This window comes from Aspergillus candidus (genome assembly GCF_002847045.1).
Source record: "Aspergillus candidus strain CBS 102.13 unplaced genomic scaffold BDW47scaffold_10, whole genome shotgun sequence".
In the NCBI taxonomy this organism is placed as follows: Eukaryota; Fungi; Ascomycota; class Eurotiomycetes; order Eurotiales; family Aspergillaceae; genus Aspergillus; species Aspergillus candidus.
The window spans coordinates 79,168-101,415 of NW_020194015.1; the positions used below are offsets into that span (position 1 = coordinate 79,168).

At 53.3% G+C, this 22,248-nt stretch overlaps 10 protein-coding genes across 10 annotated transcripts; 5 read left to right on the forward strand and 5 right to left on the reverse strand.

Annotated features, from left to right (window-relative positions):
* Nucleotides 1-959: 959 nt before the first annotated feature.
* Nucleotides 960-2,082, reverse strand: BDW47DRAFT_101988 (uncharacterized protein). Its single transcript, XM_024811764.1, has 3 exons — nucleotides 1,629-2,082; nucleotides 1,219-1,460; nucleotides 960-1,166 (listed from the first exon to the last, which is right to left on the reverse strand). Exons 1-2 carry the CDS (start codon nucleotides 1,773-1,775, stop codon nucleotides 1,377-1,379), a joined length of 231 nt encoding a protein of 76 aa, XP_024673961.1. The 5' UTR covers nucleotides 1,776-2,082; the 3' UTR covers nucleotides 960-1,166; nucleotides 1,219-1,376.
* Nucleotides 2,083-2,993: 911 nt separating this feature from the next.
* BDW47DRAFT_101990 (HAD family hydrolase) lies at nucleotides 2,994-4,045 on the reverse strand. Its single transcript, XM_024811765.1, has 4 exons — nucleotides 3,827-4,045; nucleotides 3,743-3,764; nucleotides 3,584-3,693; nucleotides 2,994-3,503 (listed from the first exon to the last, which is right to left on the reverse strand). The coding sequence occupies exons 1-4, from the start codon at nucleotides 3,918-3,920 to the stop codon at nucleotides 3,019-3,021; spliced, it is 711 nt and encodes a 236-aa protein (XP_024673962.1). The 5' UTR covers nucleotides 3,921-4,045; the 3' UTR covers nucleotides 2,994-3,018.
* Nucleotides 4,046-4,207: 162 nt separating this feature from the next.
* Nucleotides 4,208-6,002, forward strand: BDW47DRAFT_4217 (putative GTP binding protein). Its single transcript, XM_024818989.1, has 3 exons — nucleotides 4,208-4,254; nucleotides 4,329-4,423; nucleotides 4,479-6,002. Exons 1-3 carry the CDS (start codon nucleotides 4,242-4,244, stop codon nucleotides 5,964-5,966), a joined length of 1,596 nt encoding a protein of 531 aa, XP_024673963.1. The 5' UTR covers nucleotides 4,208-4,241; the 3' UTR covers nucleotides 5,967-6,002.
* Nucleotides 6,003-6,660: 658 nt separating this feature from the next.
* On the forward strand, nucleotides 6,661-7,982 carry cbfA (putative CBF/NF-Y family transcription factor; the record flags this gene model as incomplete). Its single annotated transcript, XM_024816149.1, has 3 exons — nucleotides 6,661-6,843; nucleotides 6,970-7,103; nucleotides 7,313-7,982. The coding sequence occupies 3 exons, from the start codon at nucleotides 6,661-6,663 to the stop codon at nucleotides 7,980-7,982; spliced, it is 987 nt and encodes a 328-aa protein (XP_024673964.1).
* A 75-nt stretch (nucleotides 7,983-8,057) lies between these two features.
* On the reverse strand, nucleotides 8,058-8,625 carry BDW47DRAFT_101994 (uncharacterized protein; the record flags this gene model as incomplete). Its single annotated transcript, XM_024811766.1, has 1 exon — nucleotides 8,058-8,625. Exon 1 carries the CDS (start codon nucleotides 8,248-8,250, stop codon nucleotides 8,059-8,061), a length of 192 nt encoding a protein of 63 aa, XP_024673965.1. The 5' UTR covers nucleotides 8,251-8,625.
* Nucleotides 8,058-10,905, reverse strand: BDW47DRAFT_4229 (putative SIR2 family histone deacetylase (Hst4)). Its single transcript, XM_024818994.1, has 2 exons — nucleotides 9,844-10,905; nucleotides 8,058-9,758 (listed from the first exon to the last, which is right to left on the reverse strand). The coding sequence occupies exons 1-2, from the start codon at nucleotides 10,172-10,174 to the stop codon at nucleotides 8,329-8,331; spliced, it is 1,761 nt and encodes a 586-aa protein (XP_024673966.1). The 5' UTR covers nucleotides 10,175-10,905; the 3' UTR covers nucleotides 8,058-8,328.
* Nucleotides 10,906-11,388: 483 nt separating this feature from the next.
* On the forward strand, nucleotides 11,389-14,810 carry BDW47DRAFT_130462 (mediator of RNA polymerase II transcription subunit 16). The gene is made up of 8 exons (XM_024817107.1): nucleotides 11,389-11,699; nucleotides 11,748-12,090; nucleotides 12,143-12,856; nucleotides 12,913-13,255; nucleotides 13,304-13,414; nucleotides 13,468-13,743; nucleotides 13,794-13,925; nucleotides 13,985-14,810. The coding sequence occupies exons 1-8, from the start codon at nucleotides 11,554-11,556 to the stop codon at nucleotides 14,743-14,745; spliced, it is 2,826 nt and encodes a 941-aa protein (XP_024673967.1). The 5' UTR covers nucleotides 11,389-11,553; the 3' UTR covers nucleotides 14,746-14,810.
* A 262-nt stretch (nucleotides 14,811-15,072) lies between these two features.
* On the reverse strand, nucleotides 15,073-16,228 carry BDW47DRAFT_101999 (60S ribosomal protein uL29). Its single transcript, XM_024811767.1, has 4 exons — nucleotides 16,096-16,228; nucleotides 15,871-16,010; nucleotides 15,419-15,644; nucleotides 15,073-15,301 (listed from the first exon to the last, which is right to left on the reverse strand). The coding sequence occupies exons 1-4, from the start codon at nucleotides 16,096-16,098 to the stop codon at nucleotides 15,296-15,298; spliced, it is 375 nt and encodes a 124-aa protein (XP_024673968.1). The 5' UTR covers nucleotides 16,099-16,228; the 3' UTR covers nucleotides 15,073-15,295.
* Nucleotides 16,229-16,441: 213 nt separating this feature from the next.
* Nucleotides 16,442-17,897, forward strand: BDW47DRAFT_4239 (putative vesicle transport v-SNARE protein Gos1). The gene is made up of 3 exons (XM_024818996.1): nucleotides 16,442-16,596; nucleotides 16,653-16,766; nucleotides 16,822-17,897. The coding sequence occupies exons 1-3, from the start codon at nucleotides 16,534-16,536 to the stop codon at nucleotides 17,323-17,325; spliced, it is 681 nt and encodes a 226-aa protein (XP_024673969.1). The 5' UTR covers nucleotides 16,442-16,533; the 3' UTR covers nucleotides 17,326-17,897.
* Nucleotides 17,898-18,575: 678 nt separating this feature from the next.
* On the forward strand, nucleotides 18,576-21,565 carry BDW47DRAFT_4241 (uncharacterized protein). The gene is made up of 7 exons (XM_024818998.1): nucleotides 18,576-19,337; nucleotides 19,417-19,943; nucleotides 19,994-20,105; nucleotides 20,155-20,522; nucleotides 20,570-20,959; nucleotides 21,015-21,204; nucleotides 21,258-21,565. The coding sequence occupies exons 1-7, from the start codon at nucleotides 18,833-18,835 to the stop codon at nucleotides 21,365-21,367; spliced, it is 2,202 nt and encodes a 733-aa protein (XP_024673970.1). The 5' UTR covers nucleotides 18,576-18,832; the 3' UTR covers nucleotides 21,368-21,565.
* The last annotated feature ends 683 nt before the right edge of the window (nucleotides 21,566-22,248 follow it).

A 22,248-nucleotide genomic window follows, 5' to 3' on the forward strand; every position in this document is an offset into this window, starting at 1 on the left:
TGATCAAGGCAGAGCAGTAATGATGTACAATACAGCCAGCCCTAACCTGCATCCTCGTACTCCATCCTACTCGTACTTCAGTTCTCTGGCCCTCCTTACTCCGAGGAAGGCAAGATAGACACCCAGCCACGCCACAAGATCATCGTATGTGGCGGTGCATACGTACCTGAGCCTTTCAGCCGTTCAGCTTGATTGATCATCCATCCAGCCATCCATCCAACCTTACTTACGTACGGAGAACTAAGTATGTATATAGGTCGATTTAGCTAGCTACCCTAACCAAGCTAGGACTAACTCTACTCTCTCAACTCCTATCTTGATCTGATCCCTGAGACGGGTTCCTCGGGCTCTAATCTAAAGCCCTGGCTAGGCTGAGCATAGACACTAGACAGAAAAGCCGGTCCAGAAGATGCGCGGTGGATGGTAGTGGATGTGGATGGTAGTGGATGTGAATGGTGGTGGATGTGGATGGTGGATGGTGGATGGAGGCCCCGGTATTTGTCATGCGGGCAATAGTACTAAATGCAATAGTTCCGATTGGGACGGGGTTCTTTTTTCTTTTTTATTCATTTAATTCGTCTTTAATTTTCAAGGAAAATAATAATTGAGTTTTTGTTTATTTAATATTATAATTATGAGAATATAATTTCATAATGATAAACAACGCTCAGACCAAATCAGCTGCCGTATGTATGTATGTATGTACTGACAGTGGACCAATGGGTCCGTGTGTGATGGGATATGAATGATGATGATGATGATGATGATGATGATGGCTGGCTGTACTTGCAGCTGTCCAGCTCATTCTACTGCTTACTTCCTCCCTTTTTACTCCGGTACTCTGAATTGTTTCCGGCTGCTCTGTGATTTTCTCTCTTTGGTCTTGATTGGGTGGGACGGGTTGTCTTTCTTATTAGTTCGACTTCTTCTCTTCTTATGGAGAGTTCAGAAGAATCCGTGGGATACACGCATTACTATCACAGACTAAAAACAAAAAAGAATAAGTAAACAAATCAATCAATGAGAAAAAATCAAAAAGTCAAGAAGAAAGAAAGAGAAACTTCCATCGGAAGGCTTTCCATCCCTTGCATACGTTAGGGTTAGGTAGACGGAAACTGTCAGGCCGTCACATCTCTTATGTATGTACCCAAGGTACCAAGGGAGAAGTAAGTAGCTCCAGACCCAACAGCCACTCCAAAGCTAACTAGCATTGACCAGACCAGACCAGAAATATACGTACGATATCCTCATGCTAGATGCAGCCAAAACGGACGGTTCTCGACATGTCATTCTTCCAGAAGTGATCGCCCTTCTACGGGTTTACCGGTGGGTTTACTCTATGGTCTTTGGTTAATGTGGACTTCTTTTCGCTGTCCCTAATCTGGTATTCCCGGTGACTTTTTATGGAGTAGGAAGCTCCACCGAGATGCGGAGGAGAGCTCTGCTCGTGTGGCGTAACGGTGAGGATGCTTTTCCATATGATGTTTGGTTGGTTTAGCTGGGATGTTCGAGTTGGATGCCTTCTATGCTGGAGTCAATCGGTGATGTTCTCTTCAATCCGGTCTTATGCTATCTTGATTCTTTTCTTCATTGATTTTGACTGAACACGATATATTCATGCCAAACAGAAGAATACCACCGTACACCATTCTACATGCATCGCAGAAATACCCCAGCCATTCTGCAATAAACCTGCCGTTCTCTCCGTCCAACTCCATCTCAGCGCAGTCGGAGACAGACAAACAGACAGATGAGATAACACAAAAGACACTCATTAGGGCAAACCAGCGCCAGACTTTTTTGCTTATTTACCTCGCAAGTAAAACAGTCGATCGTACCCACCGCTAAAAGAAGGTTCCAATCTGTCGGTGAAGGACATCACCACAGGAAGGAAGGTAGTAACGAGCGACAGGGTCTCTTTTTAGAAGTTTAACTGTCGGCTTTGTGATATGTCTGTCTGTGTCTTGGGAGGGAGGAGAGATGTCACATCTCCGTTCTCCATCTAACTATGTCTCGCTCAACACTTTCTTGCGGTGCGGTAAGACGATATACGCTGTACATATAATGTAAAATATGTTCCTGAACTAGTCTAGGCTGGGGGTCTATACTTTTACAGAGTACAGGGAGTCAGATAAAGTCTCTACAGAGAGTACAGACAGATACGAACTAACCATCGAACCGGATCGAATGAACAAACAAGCAGACACAGGCTATAGATGCATACACACCGCTAACCCCCTGCACAACGTGACGGGTCTGAGACCCTGTTCATGATTCCAGATACAGACAGGATAATAATGTCCGTGTCTGGGCCATCGTCACTGTGGATAGATTGACAGAGGGAAGGCTGGACTGCCTGGAGGAAAACGCTCACCTCTCTCCCCACTCCTTCGGATACGTGACCCAGACGGAAGATTTTTTCCATTCCAAAGAGTCAATGCCTTGCTACTGCACTAGTATATCTACTACATTGGATCCTAGGTAGTATACTCAGACAAACTTGACTGAACCAACTAGGCGATATCATAATCTACCACATCCAGTACTCCGTCCTCCATACAACAACCTCCAACCCCCTTCCTCTCTATTCGCACCCCGTAGAAACTACTCCGTACTACTCCGTACTAGAAACCAAGTATACGCCTTGCGCGCCCCACGACGAAGCATTAGCGCCATGCAAGGCCGCTCGGGTCCTGCGGTGTACAATGTAGATCTGCTGGTGGATGTGTCATATCTTGATTTTGCTCTGGGTGGATTATGGAGTTGGCGGTTGTTGTCGGAGCGGCTCGCTGGTCATGGTCTGGTTTGGGTAGTCGTCGATGCGTTGGTTTGGTTTGGTTCTTGCTTTGTGGTGTATACCTTCGTTGTGCCTTAGTTATGAGAGGGAGAAGTGGTAGAATGTAGTGTATGTTCAGCTGTTGAAGTGACCATGGCTACAACCATACAGCCATAGAGTCTAATCTATCTTATCTCGCAATAGTAAGCCTGGCCAGCCAGACCTCACCATAAGAAAGACATCTACTGATACGCATTCCGCACCTCCAACAACAACCTCCCCCCCTCCACCCCCCTCACAGAAACACTCCTCAAATCCTCGACCACCCAATCCGCCCCCGCCTCCAAACACTGCTCCAGCGAATGCGTCGACGTCAGCGCCAACACCTTAAACCCAGCTGCCTTGCCCGCGCGGATGCCCGACGGCGCGTCCTCCAACACAACCACCTCATTCTCACTCGACGACAGACCCAGCCGCTCCCGCCCAAGCAGGTAGCACCCAGGATTGGGCTTCCCCTGCTCCACATCCTCCGCCACGATCAGCATCCGCGGATGCGTCAGGCCCAGCACATCCAGCCAGCCGTCGATGAGCGCGCGTGTGCCCGACGTCACGACGCCCCAGCGCGCGCCGGCCTCGTCGAGACTGCTCAGTAGGGCTCGTGCGCCGGGGATTTCCACGGCGTCGGAGCCGTATTCTTTCGGGATGCGGCCTTCGACTGCGCTGACCCCTGTTCCTCCATAGAAAGATATGGTTAGCCGTTGAAGTGCTTTTCCCCGTTACGGGGCCATGTCGTGCTGGGTAACGTACACTCCCAATTCGCCTTGGACTTGTCGTACAACTGCATCGTGTCGATGCTGCGGCGGCCGTGCGACGTAGCCAGGATTGTCTGGGGGTCGACGCCTAGCTCCTTGCCGATTCTGCGGGTGTTAGTCGGATGGCGGGGAAGAAGAGGGGTGGGGGTCGCACTTGTGCCAGTGTTTGACGATTGCTGAAGAAGTATTGTCAGTATATTCTATACAAGTTCTTATAGGATGTCAAGAAAGAACGCACCATCTGTCGAGTCGATAATCGTGCCGTCAAAGTCGGAGAGGAGGCCATGGAGGGACAGGACCTGCGGCGGGGCAGAGAAGGAGCCTTTGGACATGATGACAGAGTATGAGGGTTGATTTCAGCGTAAACAAAGAAGACAAGAAAAAACAAAAGTATAGATCTAACGCTCTATTCAATCAAAAATGCAATAGACACAGTAAGTCAATAGTCAACAGTACCAACTGAATGGTCTACTCCGAGACAATGGGCGGAGAACGATGGTCGGATCGGGCGAACAGTAATCCCGTTATCATATCTTAGCGCGGGTCTTGGCGCCGCCGACTTTGCACAAAATGTTTTTTTATCAGTTCGATCTGCGACCACTTCATACCCTGCGATTTTCTCCGTTTGACTTGATCTCGGAGATTGATTTATCATGGTTAATATCGGTATGTCTTACACTGAGCGGATAAATACAGAAGACGGAAAAAAAAAAAGGAGAAAATCTACTGACCTCGTCTAGGCAAAAAGTCCAAGCGGACGCCCGTCCGTCTGCGACACAAGATCGAGAAGGCCTCGGCGGAGAAGCAGCGGAAGCAGAGAAAGAATGAGAAGAAGGTATGCATACTGTTATTCACCTCCGTGGCTTGGATCTCCTTTTAACACTAGATAGAACCCCGAGTGGCGCTCCCGGGTCAAGAAAGACCCCGGCATCCCGAACCTGTTCCCCTTCAAAGACAAGCTCCTGCAAGAGATCGAAGAGAAGAAGCGCCTGAAGCAAGAAGAGCAGGATCGTATACGGGAAGACGCCCGCACCCGTCGCAAGGAAGAGAAACAGCGCTCGAAGCAGCAGGACGCCAACCCCAACGAGATGATCGCCGACGTCGACGTGGACTCGATGGACGACGACAGCATGGACGAGGACGGCGACTCGTCGAATCCCATGGCGGCGCTGCTTGCGTCGGCGCGCGCCCGCGCGGTGGAGTACGGCGATGAAGATGACGATATGGAAGACGACGACGAGGACATGGACGAGATGGACGAGGATGAAGGAGAGGGCGAGTCCGAGGCTCCCCAACTCGTGCACCAATCCCAGAGCAAAGAGACCTCGCGACGGGCCTTCGACAAGGTCTTCAAGCAGGTGGTCGAGGCCGCCGACGTCGTGCTCTACGTGCTGGACGCGCGTGACCCCGAGGGCACGCGGTCCAAGGAGGTCGAGCGCGAGGTGGTGGCCGCCGCGGGCGGCAACAAACGACTGATCCTCATCCTCAACAAGATCGACCTGGTGCCGCCGCCCGTGCTGAAGGCCTGGCTGGTGCACCTGCGCCGGTACTTCCCGACGCTGCCGCTCAAGGCGTCCAACGGCACGGCCAACGCGCACAGCTTCGACCACAAGCAGCTGACCGTCAAGGGCACGTCGGAGACGCTGTTCCGCGCGCTCAAGTCCTACGCCCAGCACAAGCAGCTCAAGCGCGCCGTCTCCGTCGGCGTCATCGGCTACCCCAACGTGGGCAAGTCCTCCGTGATCAACGCGCTGACCGCCCGTCTGAACAAGGGCTCGAGCAACGCGTGCCCGACGGGCGCCGAAGCCGGCGTGACCACCAGCATGCGCGACGTCAAGCTCGACAGCAAGCTGAAGCTGATCGACTCGCCGGGGATTGTGTTCCCGAGCGCAGGCGACAAGACCGCCGCGGGCAAGAAGAACAAGAAGAAGGTGGACGAGCACGCGCGGCTGGTGCTGCTGAACGCCATCCCGCCGAAGCAGATCGAGGACCCGGTCCCGGCCGTGGACCTGCTGGTGCGCCGGCTGTCCAAGTCCGGGGACCTGCTGGACAAGATGCTACAGCTGTACGGCGTGCCGGCGCTGTTCACGGTCGGCAACCAGACGACGGACTTCCTGGTGCACGTGGCGCGCAAGCGCGGCCGCCTGGGCAAGGGCGGCGTGCCGAACATCGAGGCCGCCGCGATGACGGTCATCAATGACTGGAGAGACGGACGCATCCAGGGCTGGGTGCCGGCGCCGGTGCTGCCGGTTGTGACGGCGGAGGCGTCGGCGACCGCTGGGCCGGGCGTGGACACGAAACAGATTGTGACGGAGTGGGCGCAGGAGTTCAAGATCGAGGGGTTGTGGGGGAATGGTGAGGATGAGATGGCGGAATAGAAGGATAGATTCGGATACCAGGCGCTGGAAAAGTTCAATATTCATATTTATTTTTTGATGTTTGGTAGCATTTGGGTATAATAGTAGAATACATCTATATACAGTCAAACCTGATACGATATATATCTGCGGAGTACAGAGTAGATCAAACCCAATCTCGACAACCCGTACATTAATTCCCAGTCTCTCCATATTTACAAATATAATTAAATATAAACCTACAGTATCTACTCTATAGACAGTACAAAGTATATATATACACACTCAAGTCAAAAAGCAATCCAACCAAATGAAGCCCCCACTCACCACGCGCTCTCGGCTCAATCGCGTCGCGCCAAAATCCTCATTCATTCTTCGACTTTTCCCCATTAATGTTAACAAGGAAAACTTCAACACACTCGAATATTTAACTCTTTCTCTTTGAGAAATTGAATCGAGTGAAATTACTGGCGGATGACAAATTGTGGAGCCGCTTTCATTGATTGATTGATTGACGGACAGAGCGGTGTCTCTACCTATCTTTGTTCCATTCCTTCTCGACCTCATATTTTATCCTATTACTTGACGCTGCTGCCAACACCCAGCCAACAGGCAGATATCCCGCTATCTACCTACCTACCTACCTACCTAGCGAGAAAATCCATCACCAGACACCACCACTCAAACAACCCAACAGCCGAAGAAAGCGAAAACGATGCCTCGAAAACCACCCTCCACAACAAAAGCAGCATCCAGCACGCCCGACGCAGCTCCCCTCCCTTCTTCTTCCTCGTCGCCGCAGACACACACCCAGCATGGACAATCCCAGACAAACACGAATATCCAAGCAACAGAGCAACAACTCAAAGCGAGAGCCGAAGGGGGAGTGAGCATCGAAGTATGCTAGCCTTTTCTCCTTCTCCTCAAGAACTACACGACCCAAGCGAAACACCCCGGAAGAATGAAAAAGAAAATCAACACCAAGAAGAAACTAAGCTAATGATGGAAAAATCATGAATGACAGGACTACCTCCTCCCCCGATCCCTCACCCTGCGACTCGCGAAAGCCGTCCTCCCCCCGAATACAACCGTGCAGAAAGACGCCGTGCTTGCTATACAGAAGGCTGCGACTGTTTTTGTGTCGTATCTTTCATCGCAGTACGCTCCCTCCTACCCCCTACCCCCCTCGCCTTCCTCTCATTTTTTTTATTATCCCCATGAAACATGCCAGTGTGTGTATGCACACTACACTACACTACACCCTCTCCACCTCCACTCCCCTTACGAAAACAACACACCCACCAATCAAATGCAAATGCCATCTCCCCCTTGAAAAAAAGAGAGAGAGCGAAACTAAGAATAAATAGCGCAAACGAAGCAACCCTAAAACGAACCGTCACCCCCGCGGACGTCTTCGCCGCACTAACAGAGCTCGAATTCGACTCCTTCCGACCCCGTCTCGAGAAAGAGTTGGAGATGTTTACTGAGATGAAGGCTGGGAAGCGGCGGGGTCAGGGTCACCAATCACAATCACAGCAGCAGCAGCAGCAAGCTGGGGAGAATGCCGGTGAGAAGGGGGGTAAGGATAAGAATGGGGAAGAAGGGGAAGATGAAGATGAGGAGATGGGTGGGGTGCGAGGGTCGAAGAGGGTTAAGGTTGGTACTAGTACTGCTACTGCTGGTGCTGCTGCTGCCGCTGGTGCTGCTGGTGCGCGAGAGAGCAGAAAAGAAAGCGGTGGCGACGACGACGGGGACGAAACGCAGGATGACCCCGGTATGATGCGCGATGAGAATGAAACGGAGGTGGAAGATGATGTTGAAGATGACGAAGAAGAAGATGATGATGATGATGATGATGATGATGAGGAAGAGGAGGAGGAAGGGGAAGAAGGAGAAGGGGATATCGACCGAGTGGAGGATCTGGATCAAGAACCCGGTCACCGCGCGATGGATCCCGATGCCGGGGATGAAACGGAGAGTGATAATGATGATTCTGGGCCTGGGGGGCAGTTGAGGGGGGATTTGGGGTTGGGGTAAGGAATTGGTAGGATACTGTTATACTACACCTGTTACGATCATTCATATCATTTAATTCATGATTATGCCATATAGTTCATGTCCATGTATAGCGACTCCGTCGCAACCGTAAGATTGTTCGACTATCCAATCGATTACAATAAACAAAGATAACCACCAGCAAACGCCCAATGCATACCATACATGCACCCATGAAGAAAATACAACCCCCCCAACCCGAACGCGACTCGGACGTACTACCCAAACGCCAGACACGCCGGTCTATCATGGTATCTCAACAAAGACAAACACAAATAACAGAGACATAGAAAGACGGAAACAATCATCAGAAGACAAGGAAAGGATGCTACGCAACCGGCTTGCTCAACAGATCGCCCATCCCGTTTGGGACCGACTTTGGGGAGATCGTCTCCGGCTGGCGCCACCGATCTGGTGTCGGTGTGGTCTCTCCTTTGGATGCTAAGTGCGGATACATGGGCCCGTTGTTGCGCGCCGCGCCGGGCGGCAGCGGGTGCATGGCTGTCGTATCGTCCTTCTCCAGCTTGACGGACTTGTCTGCCGCGACTGGAGCCCCCTTGGTGACCTTGCTGAATGTCGTGATGCGCGCATTCTTGGCCGGCTCCTCCTTCTTGGTGCGTTTCCGCGGGGCGGCCTTCTTGGGAGCCGCCTTCTTTGGGGCTGCTTTCGAAGCTGCTTTCGGAGCGGCCTTCGGAGCGGCCTTGGGGGCCGCGTTCTTCGGAGCTGCCTTCTGCAGGACTTGCTCGATGCTGCGGCCCCGACTGGCCGGGTTCGCCCGGGTCCCGTCTGCGACCATCGACTGGAGTTGGCCGTCCTCGTCGTGGCTGGACGACGGGGTCAAGAACCCCGTCGACGTCTTCTGCGCCTTCCGCGGCGTCCCGATCACGACAGACAGCTCGTTCTCGCGCTTGGCCCGCTCCATCTCCTCGGAGTTGCACTCCTGGAACATGGTCTCCGACGAATCATCCCAGCGTTTCAGGGCGGCAAGCTCGGCGACCTTGTCGCAGTCGCCCTTGATCATCAGGTCCCAGCAGCTCTCGAACTCCTTGCCGACGGGGGGTTCGTTGTTGATCCACATGGTCATGCCGTTCCGGCGGCTCCGGATGACATGGCAGAGGCTCTTGACGAGACGGCGCACGCCGGGAATCTTCAAGCTGGTGCCGACGACGATGAGGGCGTCCGGGCGCGACCGGACGTCGGCGTTCATGACGGAGGTGATGGCTTCCTCGTCGGGGTTGTGTTCGTTGTAAAGGACGATGCGCGGGCGCATTTTGCCGATGCCGTGGCTGCGCTGGCCGGTCTCGACGCGCAGCTGGTTGTTGAGGGTGCATTCGGGACACTCCGGGGCATCCGGGCGGTCGAACATGACGGGGTCAAAGTCCTTGAGATGGCGACACTTTTGGCAGACCATCTTCTCGAGGCTGCCGTGCAACTGGATGGTGCGGGGCCAAGGGGCCTTGACGTTGAGCGGGATCTGCGAGGCCAAGGGCTCCATGGAGGACTCGATGGCGTCGATATTCTGGGTGTAGAGACGAGTGAGGCGGTTCTCCTGGGCCAAGCGGGCGAGCATGTGATGGAAGGCGGTGGGTTCGGTCTTGGTGGCCTCTACGGACAGCGACCGCACCATATCTTGGAAGGAGGCGGTAAGGTTTTCATCCTGGTAGACGGCGGCATCGAAGAGCAGCTTGCCAGAAGCTTTGAGGTTGTGCTTCTTCTGGAGGGATTTGAAGAGACCATCCGTGGAGCGGAAGTCGGGGACTATACGGAACAACGTTAATGCGATCCTAGGGCTGGAGAGGGGAGAGGGAAAGGGAGGTGGAGAAGGGGGGGAAGGGGAGCGTACTGCCAGCCGCGGTGGAGATGCCCGCCCCTGCGATGACGACGATCTTTCGGTGCGTCCGGAGAGCCTTGGTGAGAAGATCGATCTGATCTTGCTGTTCGGAGGCAGAGAGACCGGAGTCGGCGGAGAGATCGAGATGTTGTGTGCAGCGTTCTTTGGGGAGGGCCACCCGACGCCTCTTCCTGGCGGGCGGTTGTTCGTCTTGGCGGCCACGCCCGGTGCTGGAGGCGTCTGTGTCCTGGGATGGGGGCGGCGACGGATAGAAGCCCGGGGGAGGAGAAGGGGAGGCGGGTGGTGAGCTCAGCTCTGAGATATCCGACAGATCATCTTCCATGACGAGTTCGTTTCAGGGAGAATTTTTGGGGAAATATGGTAGAAAAGAAGAGGTGGAAAGCGGCGGAGTCGCGGGTTGAAGGGGGAAACGGGCGAAAAGGGAAAAAAAAAAAAAAAAAAGGTGGTGAGAAAAAAGGAGGTCGTTGATGAGACGGGTGGTAACGACGTGGATAATCACGAACCACTAGCTGTGGGATGGACAGGGAAGAGGCAAGACGTGAAAGATCATGGGGATCGCGAGAGAAGGACGGGATCAATTGAGGTGGAAGGATCGGATTTTGACGGGAGGTCGGGTTTGCAGGAGGAGTTCAGAGTGGTTTGTTTGACTTTGGAGAAAGAGGAGAGGAGAGAAGAGAGGAGAGAGGAGAGAGTCGAGAGGAGTAAAGAAGAAGAGGAAGGAGGAAGATTGGGGGAAGAAAGGTTGAATGAAGGACTCTGAGCGTCCGGATAATCCTCCTTCCTCAATGAGCGTCGAGACTATGGAGAGGTAGAGAGAGGGAGGGAGTTAAGGAGAGAGAAGAAGGATCATAGAATTCATCCACATCAAAGAAGGTTGCAGCATGGAGAAAGTCTGGAAATCTCGCTTGCAGCCGTCGTGGTGTTTATTTTGACCCACGGGAAGATTCAACTTAATCCTTCATGAGGGATTAGGATTCAATGGTATGTGGTCCGGAATGGAGGGTTGATAGGTAGAATCTAGGTCGTTTTAGAGGATGATATTCTCATTGTTAGTCTTGTTCTTCCAGTCTGACAGCGATATCACAGGTATAGAACAGCTGGCAGGGCAATCTGATGTTCTGCATCCCTCCGATTGGTCTCTGTCTGGCCGTGCCTGATCATTCATCATCGGTCTGATTGTCTCTACGGTTTCTATATTATATTGTATACTTGATGGTGTATTTTATGTATTTTTTGACATTTGATTCATTCTCGTTGGATTAATTCTGTTTTCTCTTCTTTTTCCGAGATCACTCAATACTACGTCTAACAATCTCGACGCGTCCGTTGGCCCGGATACCGGCACGTGATGCACTCCATATGCTGACTCAGCTATACGACTCCACCGAGAGCCGCAACTCTCGATAGGATCTTATTATAAGCTCGATCCATGATCTATGCATATTTATATATATATATATATATATATTACTTCCTCTGTCTGACTTGTTGACTTCTTGATCTGTGTGACACTGTTAATAAGTCTAGTGTGGGAATGTTGGTGGCTCCATTTGACTGTCTCGTCGATCCATATCCATCCTTCCCGCATGGTTCACTCCGATATCCCCACCGTTGCTCTGTAACCTCATAGATATAACCACCGAAATCCACTGTCATTAAGGAGAATTACCAAATACCATCCGTTGTCTGGGTAAACCCGAGATGCCCCTCATGATGGAGGACGACGGTATCAACATGGAGGACCTCTTCGGTCAGACCGGCTCGTTCGACATGCCTCCCCCGTCACCCCCCCCCAACAAAGCTCTCTCCCATCGCTTGGATGAAATGCGACTGTCCGGTTGCTGCCAGTACGTCTCCTCTCAAGTATCCCTCGATCGCAACCTGACCGTCTCTAGGAAACTCGCCTGGTCCCGGCAAGGCTGCGTCGCATATGTCTCCGCCGACGCCACCAAGGTCAACCTGCGCTACCTGCATTGCCAACCGGCCGACGGCAAGTGGGATCTCAGCGATGACAATCCATCCACTCTGCCAATGGAGACCTCTCCCGGTCACGTCGTCGTTCATCTGTCCTGGAATGAACTCGGCTCCGACCTGGTCGTCGTCGAGTCGTCCGGTCGTGTGTCCATCTTCACCATCGGGATCGCCCTGAATGCTGTCAACGCCTATCGTCCTGCTGTCGATCCAGATGATGACAGCGCCCAGGTCGTGGGGATGATGTGGTTGAACTCCCAACGCTCAGTATGTCCTCTTCCCAGATCCCCAAGTCGCTTGAGATGACCTAACAAGACAGGTCCATGCATTCAATCAAGCTGCCAAAGTCCAAGGCCGCTGGGCATACTCGCCCTTCCGTCGGCGCCCCATCGGCCCCTTTAGCCCCGTTCACAAGTCCGCCTTGGTCTGCGTGACCAAATCTGGCATCATCAGACTCATCTATCAGAGCCCCGATAACCGTTGGGGCGAGATCTCCGCCGAGCTGAAGAACACCAGTTACTCGGATCGATTACTGACCCACGCCGCCCTATCATCCACCCAGGGCGGCGTGCTCCTGGTCACCCACTCCGTCTGCCAGAAGATCGGTTTCTACCGCGTTCACATCAACTGGACCCCACCCCAATACGACCCGACGCAGTTGAAGCAAGCCCCCGTCCAGTTCCCCGCCCCGACCTTTCGCTTCAGTCACGTCAAGGTCGAGGCCCCGGGCGGCGTGCCGGGGCCCCTCCACGGGGACCACGACCGTTCCGACCATCTCTGCCCCATCCCCAGCGCCCTCTATTGCCTCACCCGCTTGGACATCATCCTCGCCGCGCAGGACAACGCCGCAGGCTCCACCGCCAACCCGTGGATCGTCGCCATCTACTCCATCCCCCCGCATGCCGCCTCAGGTCTCCCGCAGCAATCCCGCCCCTCCACCGTCATCGTCCGATGGCAGCTCGACCAGGCCCCTCATGGCCTGCACCCGAAATTCGACGAGGTCGCATCGAAGAAGGGGCCCGTCCAGAGTAAGGTAAAATCCCCCCCACTTCTCCCAAACCCGAGGCACACCAGCTAAACAATCTTTAGCCCAAAACTGTATTACGACGGCTAGAAGACATCCAGACAGACCGGTACCCCATCTCGGTAGACCCCACCGAGTATGGAAACGTCGTCACCGTGACCTTTGACGATGGCTCCGTCGCCTTCTACGACCCGAAGACGATAAGTCCTTTTAGCGGGGTCGACGATGCCAACACAGTGACCAGTTTGGCGCAAGCCGGGTTCCACTATCCCCTCGATTCGGCCTGTGGTCTCCATATCGACTTCTCGCCGAGTGGATGCCTGGCGGCTACGCTCAACGGGGACGGACAGGTCCAGCTCAGGGGGATGCAGCACTCGTATGGGGTTGAAAATGAGGGTTACGATGAGAGTATGTTTCCCCTTATTCCCATTGGGGCTATGCATCTGACAGACTTAGACAAATTCTCAGCAGCCGTGGCGGCGCTGACATTGGCGTTCAGCCGGGGATGTGGCAGCGAGGTCAACACAGATGATATAATAATGCTCGCTCGACGGCAGCTTTCCCCTGGTTAGTGGATCTGGTCCTCCCGTTCGAACATCAACCAAGTCTAACATACGCAGACGCCCAACTCGCCCTCGTCAACGAAGTCTACCGCGCCCTACCAATCAACTGCGACTACACGCAAGAGCACGAGAAACAGGAGAAATTAATGAGCAATACATACATCCCCCGGTGTCTCAGCCTACAAGCGGCACTAGGGTTCAAAGATCAGTTCACATCGCGTAGTCTAGCGTCAGCAATCCCGTGGGCCATCCTCCAGATTCGACATGCAGCCATCCTCTACCCGTTTCTCTTCCAGTATAGCAAAGGCGTCCAAGGCGAGCCACACGATCCAGGTCAGTAGACACCTCCATATCCCACAAAACCCGCCCACTCACAAGCCCAGACGTGCTGCGAACCGTCCTCGGCAACACCCGATGGGCCCTCGACTTCTCGCACTACCTCCTCAACGAACTCTTTGAGCTCGCAGACGAGCTAGAAGGCGTAGCCTCCGACCCAGAAACCCTCTCCCAAAAGCGTTCGTCCCCTTTCCCCGTCCCTCCCCTCCCCCAACAACCCCACTAACACAACAAGCAGTAAAATCCACCGCCTCCCTCCCCCTCATAATCCTCCTCTCAAGCATGTCCCGTGCCTACCTCCGCATCATCTGCCGCGGCCTCCGCGGCATCTACACCGGCTACGCGAACGCCGCCTTCACAGGCGACTCCCGCATCTACTACACCGAAATCCGGCAAACCCTCGACGCATCCCCCGTGCGCGTCGACGTGTACGAGAAATTCGTCGCCGGGATCGACTCCGCCGTGCGCCACGCATACCACGGCGCCGGCTTCGGCGACGCAGAGCGACCCGGCCCGGAGAAAGAACTGCTCGTTAACGCGCGCATCCCGCCTGTGCTTGTCACTGCCGTCGGGACGATCGTCCGGCAGACGCTGGGCGTTATTAAGCCCGAGGTGGATCGGTTGGCTATCTATATGGCGGATTATAGTTGGTTGGGGGTTGGGGGGGATAGGCGGGGTGATGGGTGGAGGAGGGAGAGGGAGAGGGAGGTGGATGTTGTTAGGAAGATGCCGTTGAGGATTACTTCTACTGCTGCTGCTGCTGCTTCTGGCTCTCAAGGGAATAATGGTAGTGGTGTTGGGGCGAATCAGCAGAATCAGCAACAGCAACAACAACCCCCCCGCCGCCGCAGATGTGTCCGGTGCTGTGGCCTCTCAGACGGGTCGACTCCGCTGCGGACGGGTCCGATCGGGTACAGATTGATTCATCGGTTGGGGTACGTGCGGCAGTGTGTGTGTGGGGGGTTGTGGGCTTTGGAGGCGGAGCCTGTTGTTGGGTAGGTAGGTAGGTATGTATGTAGCTATGTTGGTATGGGGGGAGAGGGGGTAGGGAAGAGTGTGCAGCCCTGGTGGCTTTTATTGATTAGATGATCAATGTGTGGTGGCTAGTTGGGTAGTATACATCGTGTATAGATAGATGAAACGAGATGATAGCGTGTTTATATTACTATGTGTAGGACACATGTAGTGTATTGCAATGCACATACTTATGCATGAGTGGGCAGGTAGGGGATAACTACCCATATAGGTAGGCATACCAAGGCAGATAAATTAGTAAATCTAGACATACTCCTACAAACCTACACTCTTAAACGGCCTAGAATATAATAAGGAGAATCATGTAAAGCCTTCATTTCAACAGTCGACCAGCATCTTGCACTAAGATACATAAACCGATTTGCCTCATTTTATTCATTTTCAAGAAAAACAACGTCTGAAGTCCTCTCTGGCTGGTATCTATAAAAAGCCAAGGCGGTCCCCCAAGCCGTGTATGTTCTCAAGTTTGAGGTTTTCCCGTAACTCCATGCAGAAGATTCAGACTCTATTTTATTTAAGCCTGTTTATCGTTAGTCAAATTCGTTCGTTGCAAGCTGGGTGGGTATTTTGGTGTTGTAGATAATTGATCACGGGTTCAATGGGTGGAAATGGTAGTGGTTGAGTTATGGGATCGCACCTTAACAGCGTACTTCCGCTGGGGGAAGTGGATCTGCTTCTTCTTCTGCTTGTCGGTCTTCGCGGTAGCCTCGTGCTTGGTGAGCCGGCGGCGGAGGGCGCGGGTGAGCTTGGGGCGGAGGTCAAGAGGGAGGAACTTCTTGTTCTTGTAGAAGAGGCGGAGCTGCGAGCGCTGGTTGGCGTTGATGACGGTGAGGACACGAGCGATCGACTTGCGGACGTCGTGGCTGTTATAGTTAGTATCTTGTCAAATTTGTGTTGTATTGCGCCCATCTTGTCGAATCTGCGGTTGAGGTCTCTTTCTCTTCTCTTCTCTTCTCTTTCTCTCTCTGGCTTGTCGTATATTGTTCTCTCCCCTTTCATCCATGCGACTCCGCTAATGATCCTCCTCCCGCAGATTCGTAGATATCGGCCTTGTGGACGGGGGATAAAAAAGGTTGTCGTTTCACATACATCCTCTGGGTCTTCGCCGAAGCACCACCAGCAATCTTCTGGACACGGAGCTGGTTCAGGTCGAACTTGAGCTCCTCGAGCTGCTTGGTGAGATCATCCTTGCTCTTTCCCCAGAGCTGACCAGCCTTGACCTTGGACGACTAGAAAAAAAGCCGCCGTCAGTATCGATAATTCCATTCCGTTTTCCTTCTCAATCTGCGCAAAGGATATAGACTCTGAACATACCATGGTGGGCGGCTTTGTCGTATCGTACGGTTGTCGACGAGAGGATTGAAGACGGACCGGGTCGAATTTGGGATGCTCGTTGTGGGACTAGGGTTTCATTTTTTCTTTCCTGTGCGGGTGCGACCACTAAGCGGGCACGTGATGCTGGCTTTTCCTTTGGGACTGCATCCCTGGTTTGGGGCTGTGATTGGTGGGAAGGGTAGTTATGCAGTGGATGATTAATTATGCTGGTGCTGTGGCGTGGCGGTCTGGATCGGGTTAGGCTGGTTTCGGGACCCCCCAGTTCTATCAGGTTACTTGATTCCGCAGTTGGTCTGACAAGGAGGTGATTCTAATGGTAGTATAACTTGCGTCTTATGTTTCCGCTGGTCGGCTGTCTGTTATTGTTATCTATTACCTTGTCTAATTGTTGATTGTCTACCATCTCCGTTTAATATCATGGCTGCAACTGGTACGGGGTGGGCGCAGCTGCGACAGCAGGCCCGCTCGCTCGAGACTCAGGTACGCTGGTATAATCCAACACCACGGCTGAAGTGATCTAATAATGGTCGGTACAGACAGAGACCCTCTTCCACTCCTACGCACAATATGCCTCAATGACCAAGCTACCGCCGAAACCCTCCGAAGAAGAGCTGCGACTCGAATCGGAACTGAAAGAGCTTCTCGGAAAGGTACTACCCCATATCCCGCAATCCAAGATCACCTCCAGATCTAACAACAGTCCAGCGAGAATCCCTCATCTCCCAACTCGCCCGCCTCCTCGACTCCGAAGCGACCCTCACCTCCTCCGCCCTGAAACAAAGCAACCTCGCCCGCCACCGCGAAATCCTCACCGACCACCGCCGCGAACTCCAGCGGCTCAACGCCGCCATCTCCGAGTCTCGCGACCGCGCCAACCTGCTCTCCAACGTGCGCTCCGACATCGACGCCTACCGCGCGTCAAACCCCGCCGCCGCCGAGGCGGAGTACATGCTCGAGGAGCGCGGACACCTCGACGAGAGCCACAACATGATGGACGGCGTGCTGAGCCAGGCCTACGCCATCAACGAGAACTTTGGCATCCAGCGCGAGACCCTGGCTAGTATTAACCGGCGGATTGTGGGCGCTGCGAGCAAAGTCCCTGGCATGAATGCGTTGATTGGGAAGATCGGCTCCAAGAGGCGGCGGGATGCTTTCATCCTGGGTGGTTTCATTGGGGTCTGTTGCCTGATGTTGCTTCTGTTTCGATAGTGTTCTTGCTCCGTGGGTGCTGCTATCCGTCGTGGCTATTGCTGCGTGATTCCGCTTTAATCTTTTTTTTTCTTTTTCTTTTTTCACCTCAAGCCTGTGTGCCGGAGTTGGTCGGGCGTTATCAGCGGATCTTATTCTTTCCCTTTTCTTTGGACTGTTTCTTTCTTTCTTTGCTTCTACGGAGCGTAATTTGACGGGTCCATATTTGCGCTGCAGATTTGTTTAATTGTCCTCGTCTGAGGTGTACATACACGAGCTCACGGCTGTAATATCATGGTCTGCAACTTGACTGTCTTCGATGTCGCAAGCAGTTGCAAGTCCACGGCCTGCGACACCGAAGACATCAGGCAGGAGTGACAAGTAGCAGTTTCAGATCCACATCTACAGAAATCATAGCATCATCGCACAGCCGATCGGATCGGATCTGTCTAGCAACGACCAACTACCGCTGGATATTTTTAGAGAGCCACGTAGGGCAAGCTCTGAGTGACAGATAACATCTGACTGCCTGACCGACTTGTTGATGCATGCACGAGCGTGCTGGACTATACCATTGTCCCAACTGGCGGGACAAGGTGAGATGATGCATCATGTTAGGAAAGGCGACGGGGCTGAAATAAGGTAGCTGTACTTCTCTCTGGAGTCATGGAAAGGGCGGTCACATGTGTTGCCTCAGGCAGACACAGCATAAAAGAGCGATCTCTGACTCAGCCACGCATAAGGTCATCGACAAACTCGACAATTATGATATGATTATTCGTGTTATGATTCTTATTATTAAGGTAGCACAAAAAATCCTGGGCGACTGACATACCAAAGACGACTCCCTCTGCCAGCGACGATTTCCGTCCTCCATTTCCCTCTGGAACCCCCCAAACCCTGGTATTCTGTGTTGGTTGGGTTGTTACTGATCAGGACTCGGATCTCATCCAACTCGGTTCCTCTTCCCTGGTCACCGATCTCATCACCGCCTTTCATGCGGTGAAGCGCCATCCCAGCAGCCGCCAGACCGCCCGTGCAAAAAGTCGCCGTTTTGCCGTTGCTTGCTTCAACATCATCTCCATCCCACTTCTCTGTCTTCTTGCTCGTCACATTTTTACCCTATTTCTCATTCTCCTCCTAAGGGCCTTGTCTTGTGGCTCAAGGCCGTCGTAGATTGACCCTTCCTCCGTGTGTCGTGCCTCGTTCCGCTATCACTTGAGTGGCTGTCTCGTGGCGGTGTTGGTGACCTTGCCATTTTGCCATCCCGATCATCACCGCCCCTCGTCCCCGTCGCTTTGTGTGCGTCACGCCTGTCGTGTTGATCTAACTGTGCTCACTTCTGGGTCTAAATTCTTTTGGGTCGAGGATCGAGGAGCATTCTGATATTGTGATACTCGATCACCAGTCTCGACAGTATCTGTGAGGGACGTCGAGGTTCCTGACTCCCTGTCGAGTCTGTCTGTCCCTTTTTCTGCCACCCGCGCGCGCGCACACAACACACACCATCCCGCAATCGTTCCTCGCCATGGGTCGCAAACCCAACCAACTCATCCTCGAGTTCTTTATCCGAGGTCAGAAACTCGAGGATGCTAGCAACCGCTACCAGCATACCTGCAAGGCCTGCGGCGAAAAATTTCCCAAGGGCCGCATCGATAGCTTGACCAACCATCTTGTCAAGAAATGTCAGGCCATCCCGCTGCGTGACCGCCAACGCGTCCTGCTGCGACTGCACGAGCTCCCCGATCTGGCCGATGGCGATCAGAATAAAGACCCCAACGCCGCAGGGCAAGGTAAAGGCAAGGGGTCCGATGTGTCGTTTACGACGCGCCAGAATTTTGACGGCCTCAATGTGTTGGCCGAGGCGTCGAGACAGGTCGGCGCGTCCGACCAGACGAAACGGGGGCCTGCCTACACGCAAGGTGTCACCGTTGGAGGGAAGACTGTCGTCGTTGACCCGGCCCTCGAGGCAGAGGGCTTCCAGGGCTCTCCTGTTCAGCAGGAGAATATCGATGAGGATGTGAAACCGCCTCGTAAGTTACTATTTCCTTTCCCTTTTCGCAAGTGACCTCCGTCGCGATCGACATCATGCTAACAGAGTTTTCTACACAGTGTCTCCTCAAGCTTCCAACTCCTCGGTCGTCCCCCCCTCTCTCAACACCGCTCAGGATCCGCAATCCTCGCAGCCGCAGCCCCCGCCGTCGGCATCCCCTACCTTGGGCGAAGCTTCGCTGACCCCCGACGCGGCTTCCAATGCGCGCCAGCAATCGCAGCTGTCCATGATTGCAGCTTCCGCCAGTGAGATGGTTCCTCAGGGCATCTCGATGGATCAGGACCCGGACGGTCTTCCGAAACTGCCATGGAACCAGCAGCTCACAACCCATGAGCAGCTCCTCTTCGACAGCCTTCAGGAACACGACCCCACCCTGACTGCTGCGACGCAACGCGCCGCTACATTCCCCCGTCCCATCGCAATGAATCCCAACTCCCAGGCCAAGGGGTTCGTCAATGAATTTGGAAACTCGACCAAACCCACAAAACCCAAGGTGCGCGGCCGCTTCTCCGCCGCCAGACGTAGAGAGGTACAGGAGGTCAGGAAACGCGGCGCGTGCATTCGCTGCCGTATGTTGAAGAAGCCTGTATGTTTTGTAATTGCCCCATATTCGTGATCTAGCTAATACTTGTCTAGTGCTCCGGCGACAGTCCCTGCACTACCTGCGCGAGTGTTGAAAGCGCCCGTCTTTGGAAACACCCGTGCATTCGCACGCGCATCGCAGAAGAATTCGAGCTGTATAGTGCCAGTGCGTATTGTCCTACCACACGTTGAAGCTCTGCTAACTAATAACTCAGATCTCCATGCCACCCTCGCATACCACGATGTGAGCAGTATCCGCAATCAGGTGACGTTCGAGCACTATGCGGGTCGCATTGAAGTCACGCACTTTGAAGAAAGCATGGTCTACGTCACGTTCAGTGGTCTCCAAGGCCACAAGCCGCCGTCGTCGACGCTGGATCCGCAGCTGCAGGGACTGGGAGACGACACGCAATTCCAGGGGCCCCTCTCCGAGCTTTACCTGCTCGACAGTGACGCCGACGATCTGCCCGGGAATCTGGAGACGTACATCAAGAAGACTGCGCCATTTTTCTACGAGCGCGAAACGTCAGAGTTCATGCGGCCTACTCTTCTGCTGGCGGCCGAGCTAAGCACGCAGAAAAAAGTACGTCCTTTTGAAGATCTCTGGACGACAAAAGCTAATATTTGCAGGACACCCTGCTGGAACGGGTGCTGGAATTGTGGGTTGCAACCCACATCCTGGTCGACTCCGAGTTACGCTGGAAGTCGTTCTACAACCCGACCCTCCCCCCTACCTCGATGCACTCCCTTGCGCAGCCCTCCGACGACGGGCGTATGTCGATCGACGAAGTCAGCAATCCTGAATCCTACGCGCTCTTATGCTGCCAGTTGCGCGCCGCGACGGAGAAGCGCGCATCGCAGCTGAGCAAGTCAGTGATGAACGACCTCGAGCGCCGTCTACTCCAGCGCCAGCAGAGCGGCTGGTTCGAGACGTTCCTAGTCTCCATCGTGTTGCTGAACTGCGTGGAGCGAACCTGCTGGCTGTTCCGCTCGTGGGAAGGCGAGGCGTTCGCGCAACGGGTGGGTACCCTAATCATTATCAACTCCGTCGAACACAACCACTAATACACCCCAGTGGCCATTGGACAAGCGTCCCCCATACTACGCCAGCCAAGGCGACCGCTTCTCAGACATCCTCCACATGCTGTTGAAGATGCGCAGTCTGCCGCCCAAGGCCACCCCGCGCCCCGACACGGGCGTCTTAAAGGCGGTGGACCTCAGCGACGAAAACGCCGCTCGGTGGTTCGACATGATCAAAGTGACGCGTGAGTCTTTCTTTTCTCCCATCTACCAGAACGACAACAGCTAACGGTCGCAGCCCAATACCTCGAACAGCGCCAAAACGCCGACTTTGACCCCAACGACTCCCGCTCTCTGGACCTCCGCTACGGCGCCAAACTGCTCCCGCCTGCCAACTCCTACACGTGATGACAGACATTAACCTGTTGCCACTATGGAAGTGAAGTGAAGCAGTGACAGCGAGGTGGAATTCAGCAGGATGAAAAACAAAGCAAACGACAGCGATGATGAAATTTGTATTCAGCGGGTTCTTCGATTGTATTTGAATGGGCTATTGCCTTATTACCTGTTCTTTTTGTTTATTCGTCACTTTGTTTATCATATTTCTTTGATTGATTGATTGATTGATTGATTAATATCAAACCGGGAGCTAGCTGAGCTGATAGGTAGTGGTCGTGCATGACAGTGATGTTGGTGATAGCGATGGATGGGTGATGAGTGTATCCTGTGAGGGTGAGAGTGAGAGTGAGAGTGTAGTACTTTTCGTTCCCTGGGAGTGTCGGTAATGGATGTAATTTAGGATTTATGTTCTTTTTCTGTTACTTCTTCTCGTTCTTGTTTCATGTGTGTTGTTTAGCTGGTTGGCGGTCTGTCGTTACTTTCTCTAACTACCTACTACCTCTCTACCTCCTACCTATCAGGTGTCTGGGTATAGTCGTTAATTATTCGTTGTCACTGGTTTGTGCTGTTGCTAAGATGATAGTAGTGTGGTATATATAGTGTTATTGGGCATGGCCTAGGTTATATCAGAGTAGTAGGAGGTACACAGGTGGTAGTAGACTCCTAAAACTTGAGATGATACGACTCTGTCGACCTGAGATACTACGACGTAAGCGTATCTAGGAGGCATGCAGGTACTGTAGATACCTAGGTACCTAGATAGATAGATAGATAGGTAGGTAGTTATCCAGCCAGGGAGAACCTACAATTAGTAACAACATCATAAAAAAGAGTACCCTTTAAACCAAATATTATCAATGTTCCCAGTACCCATCTATCCACACACACAC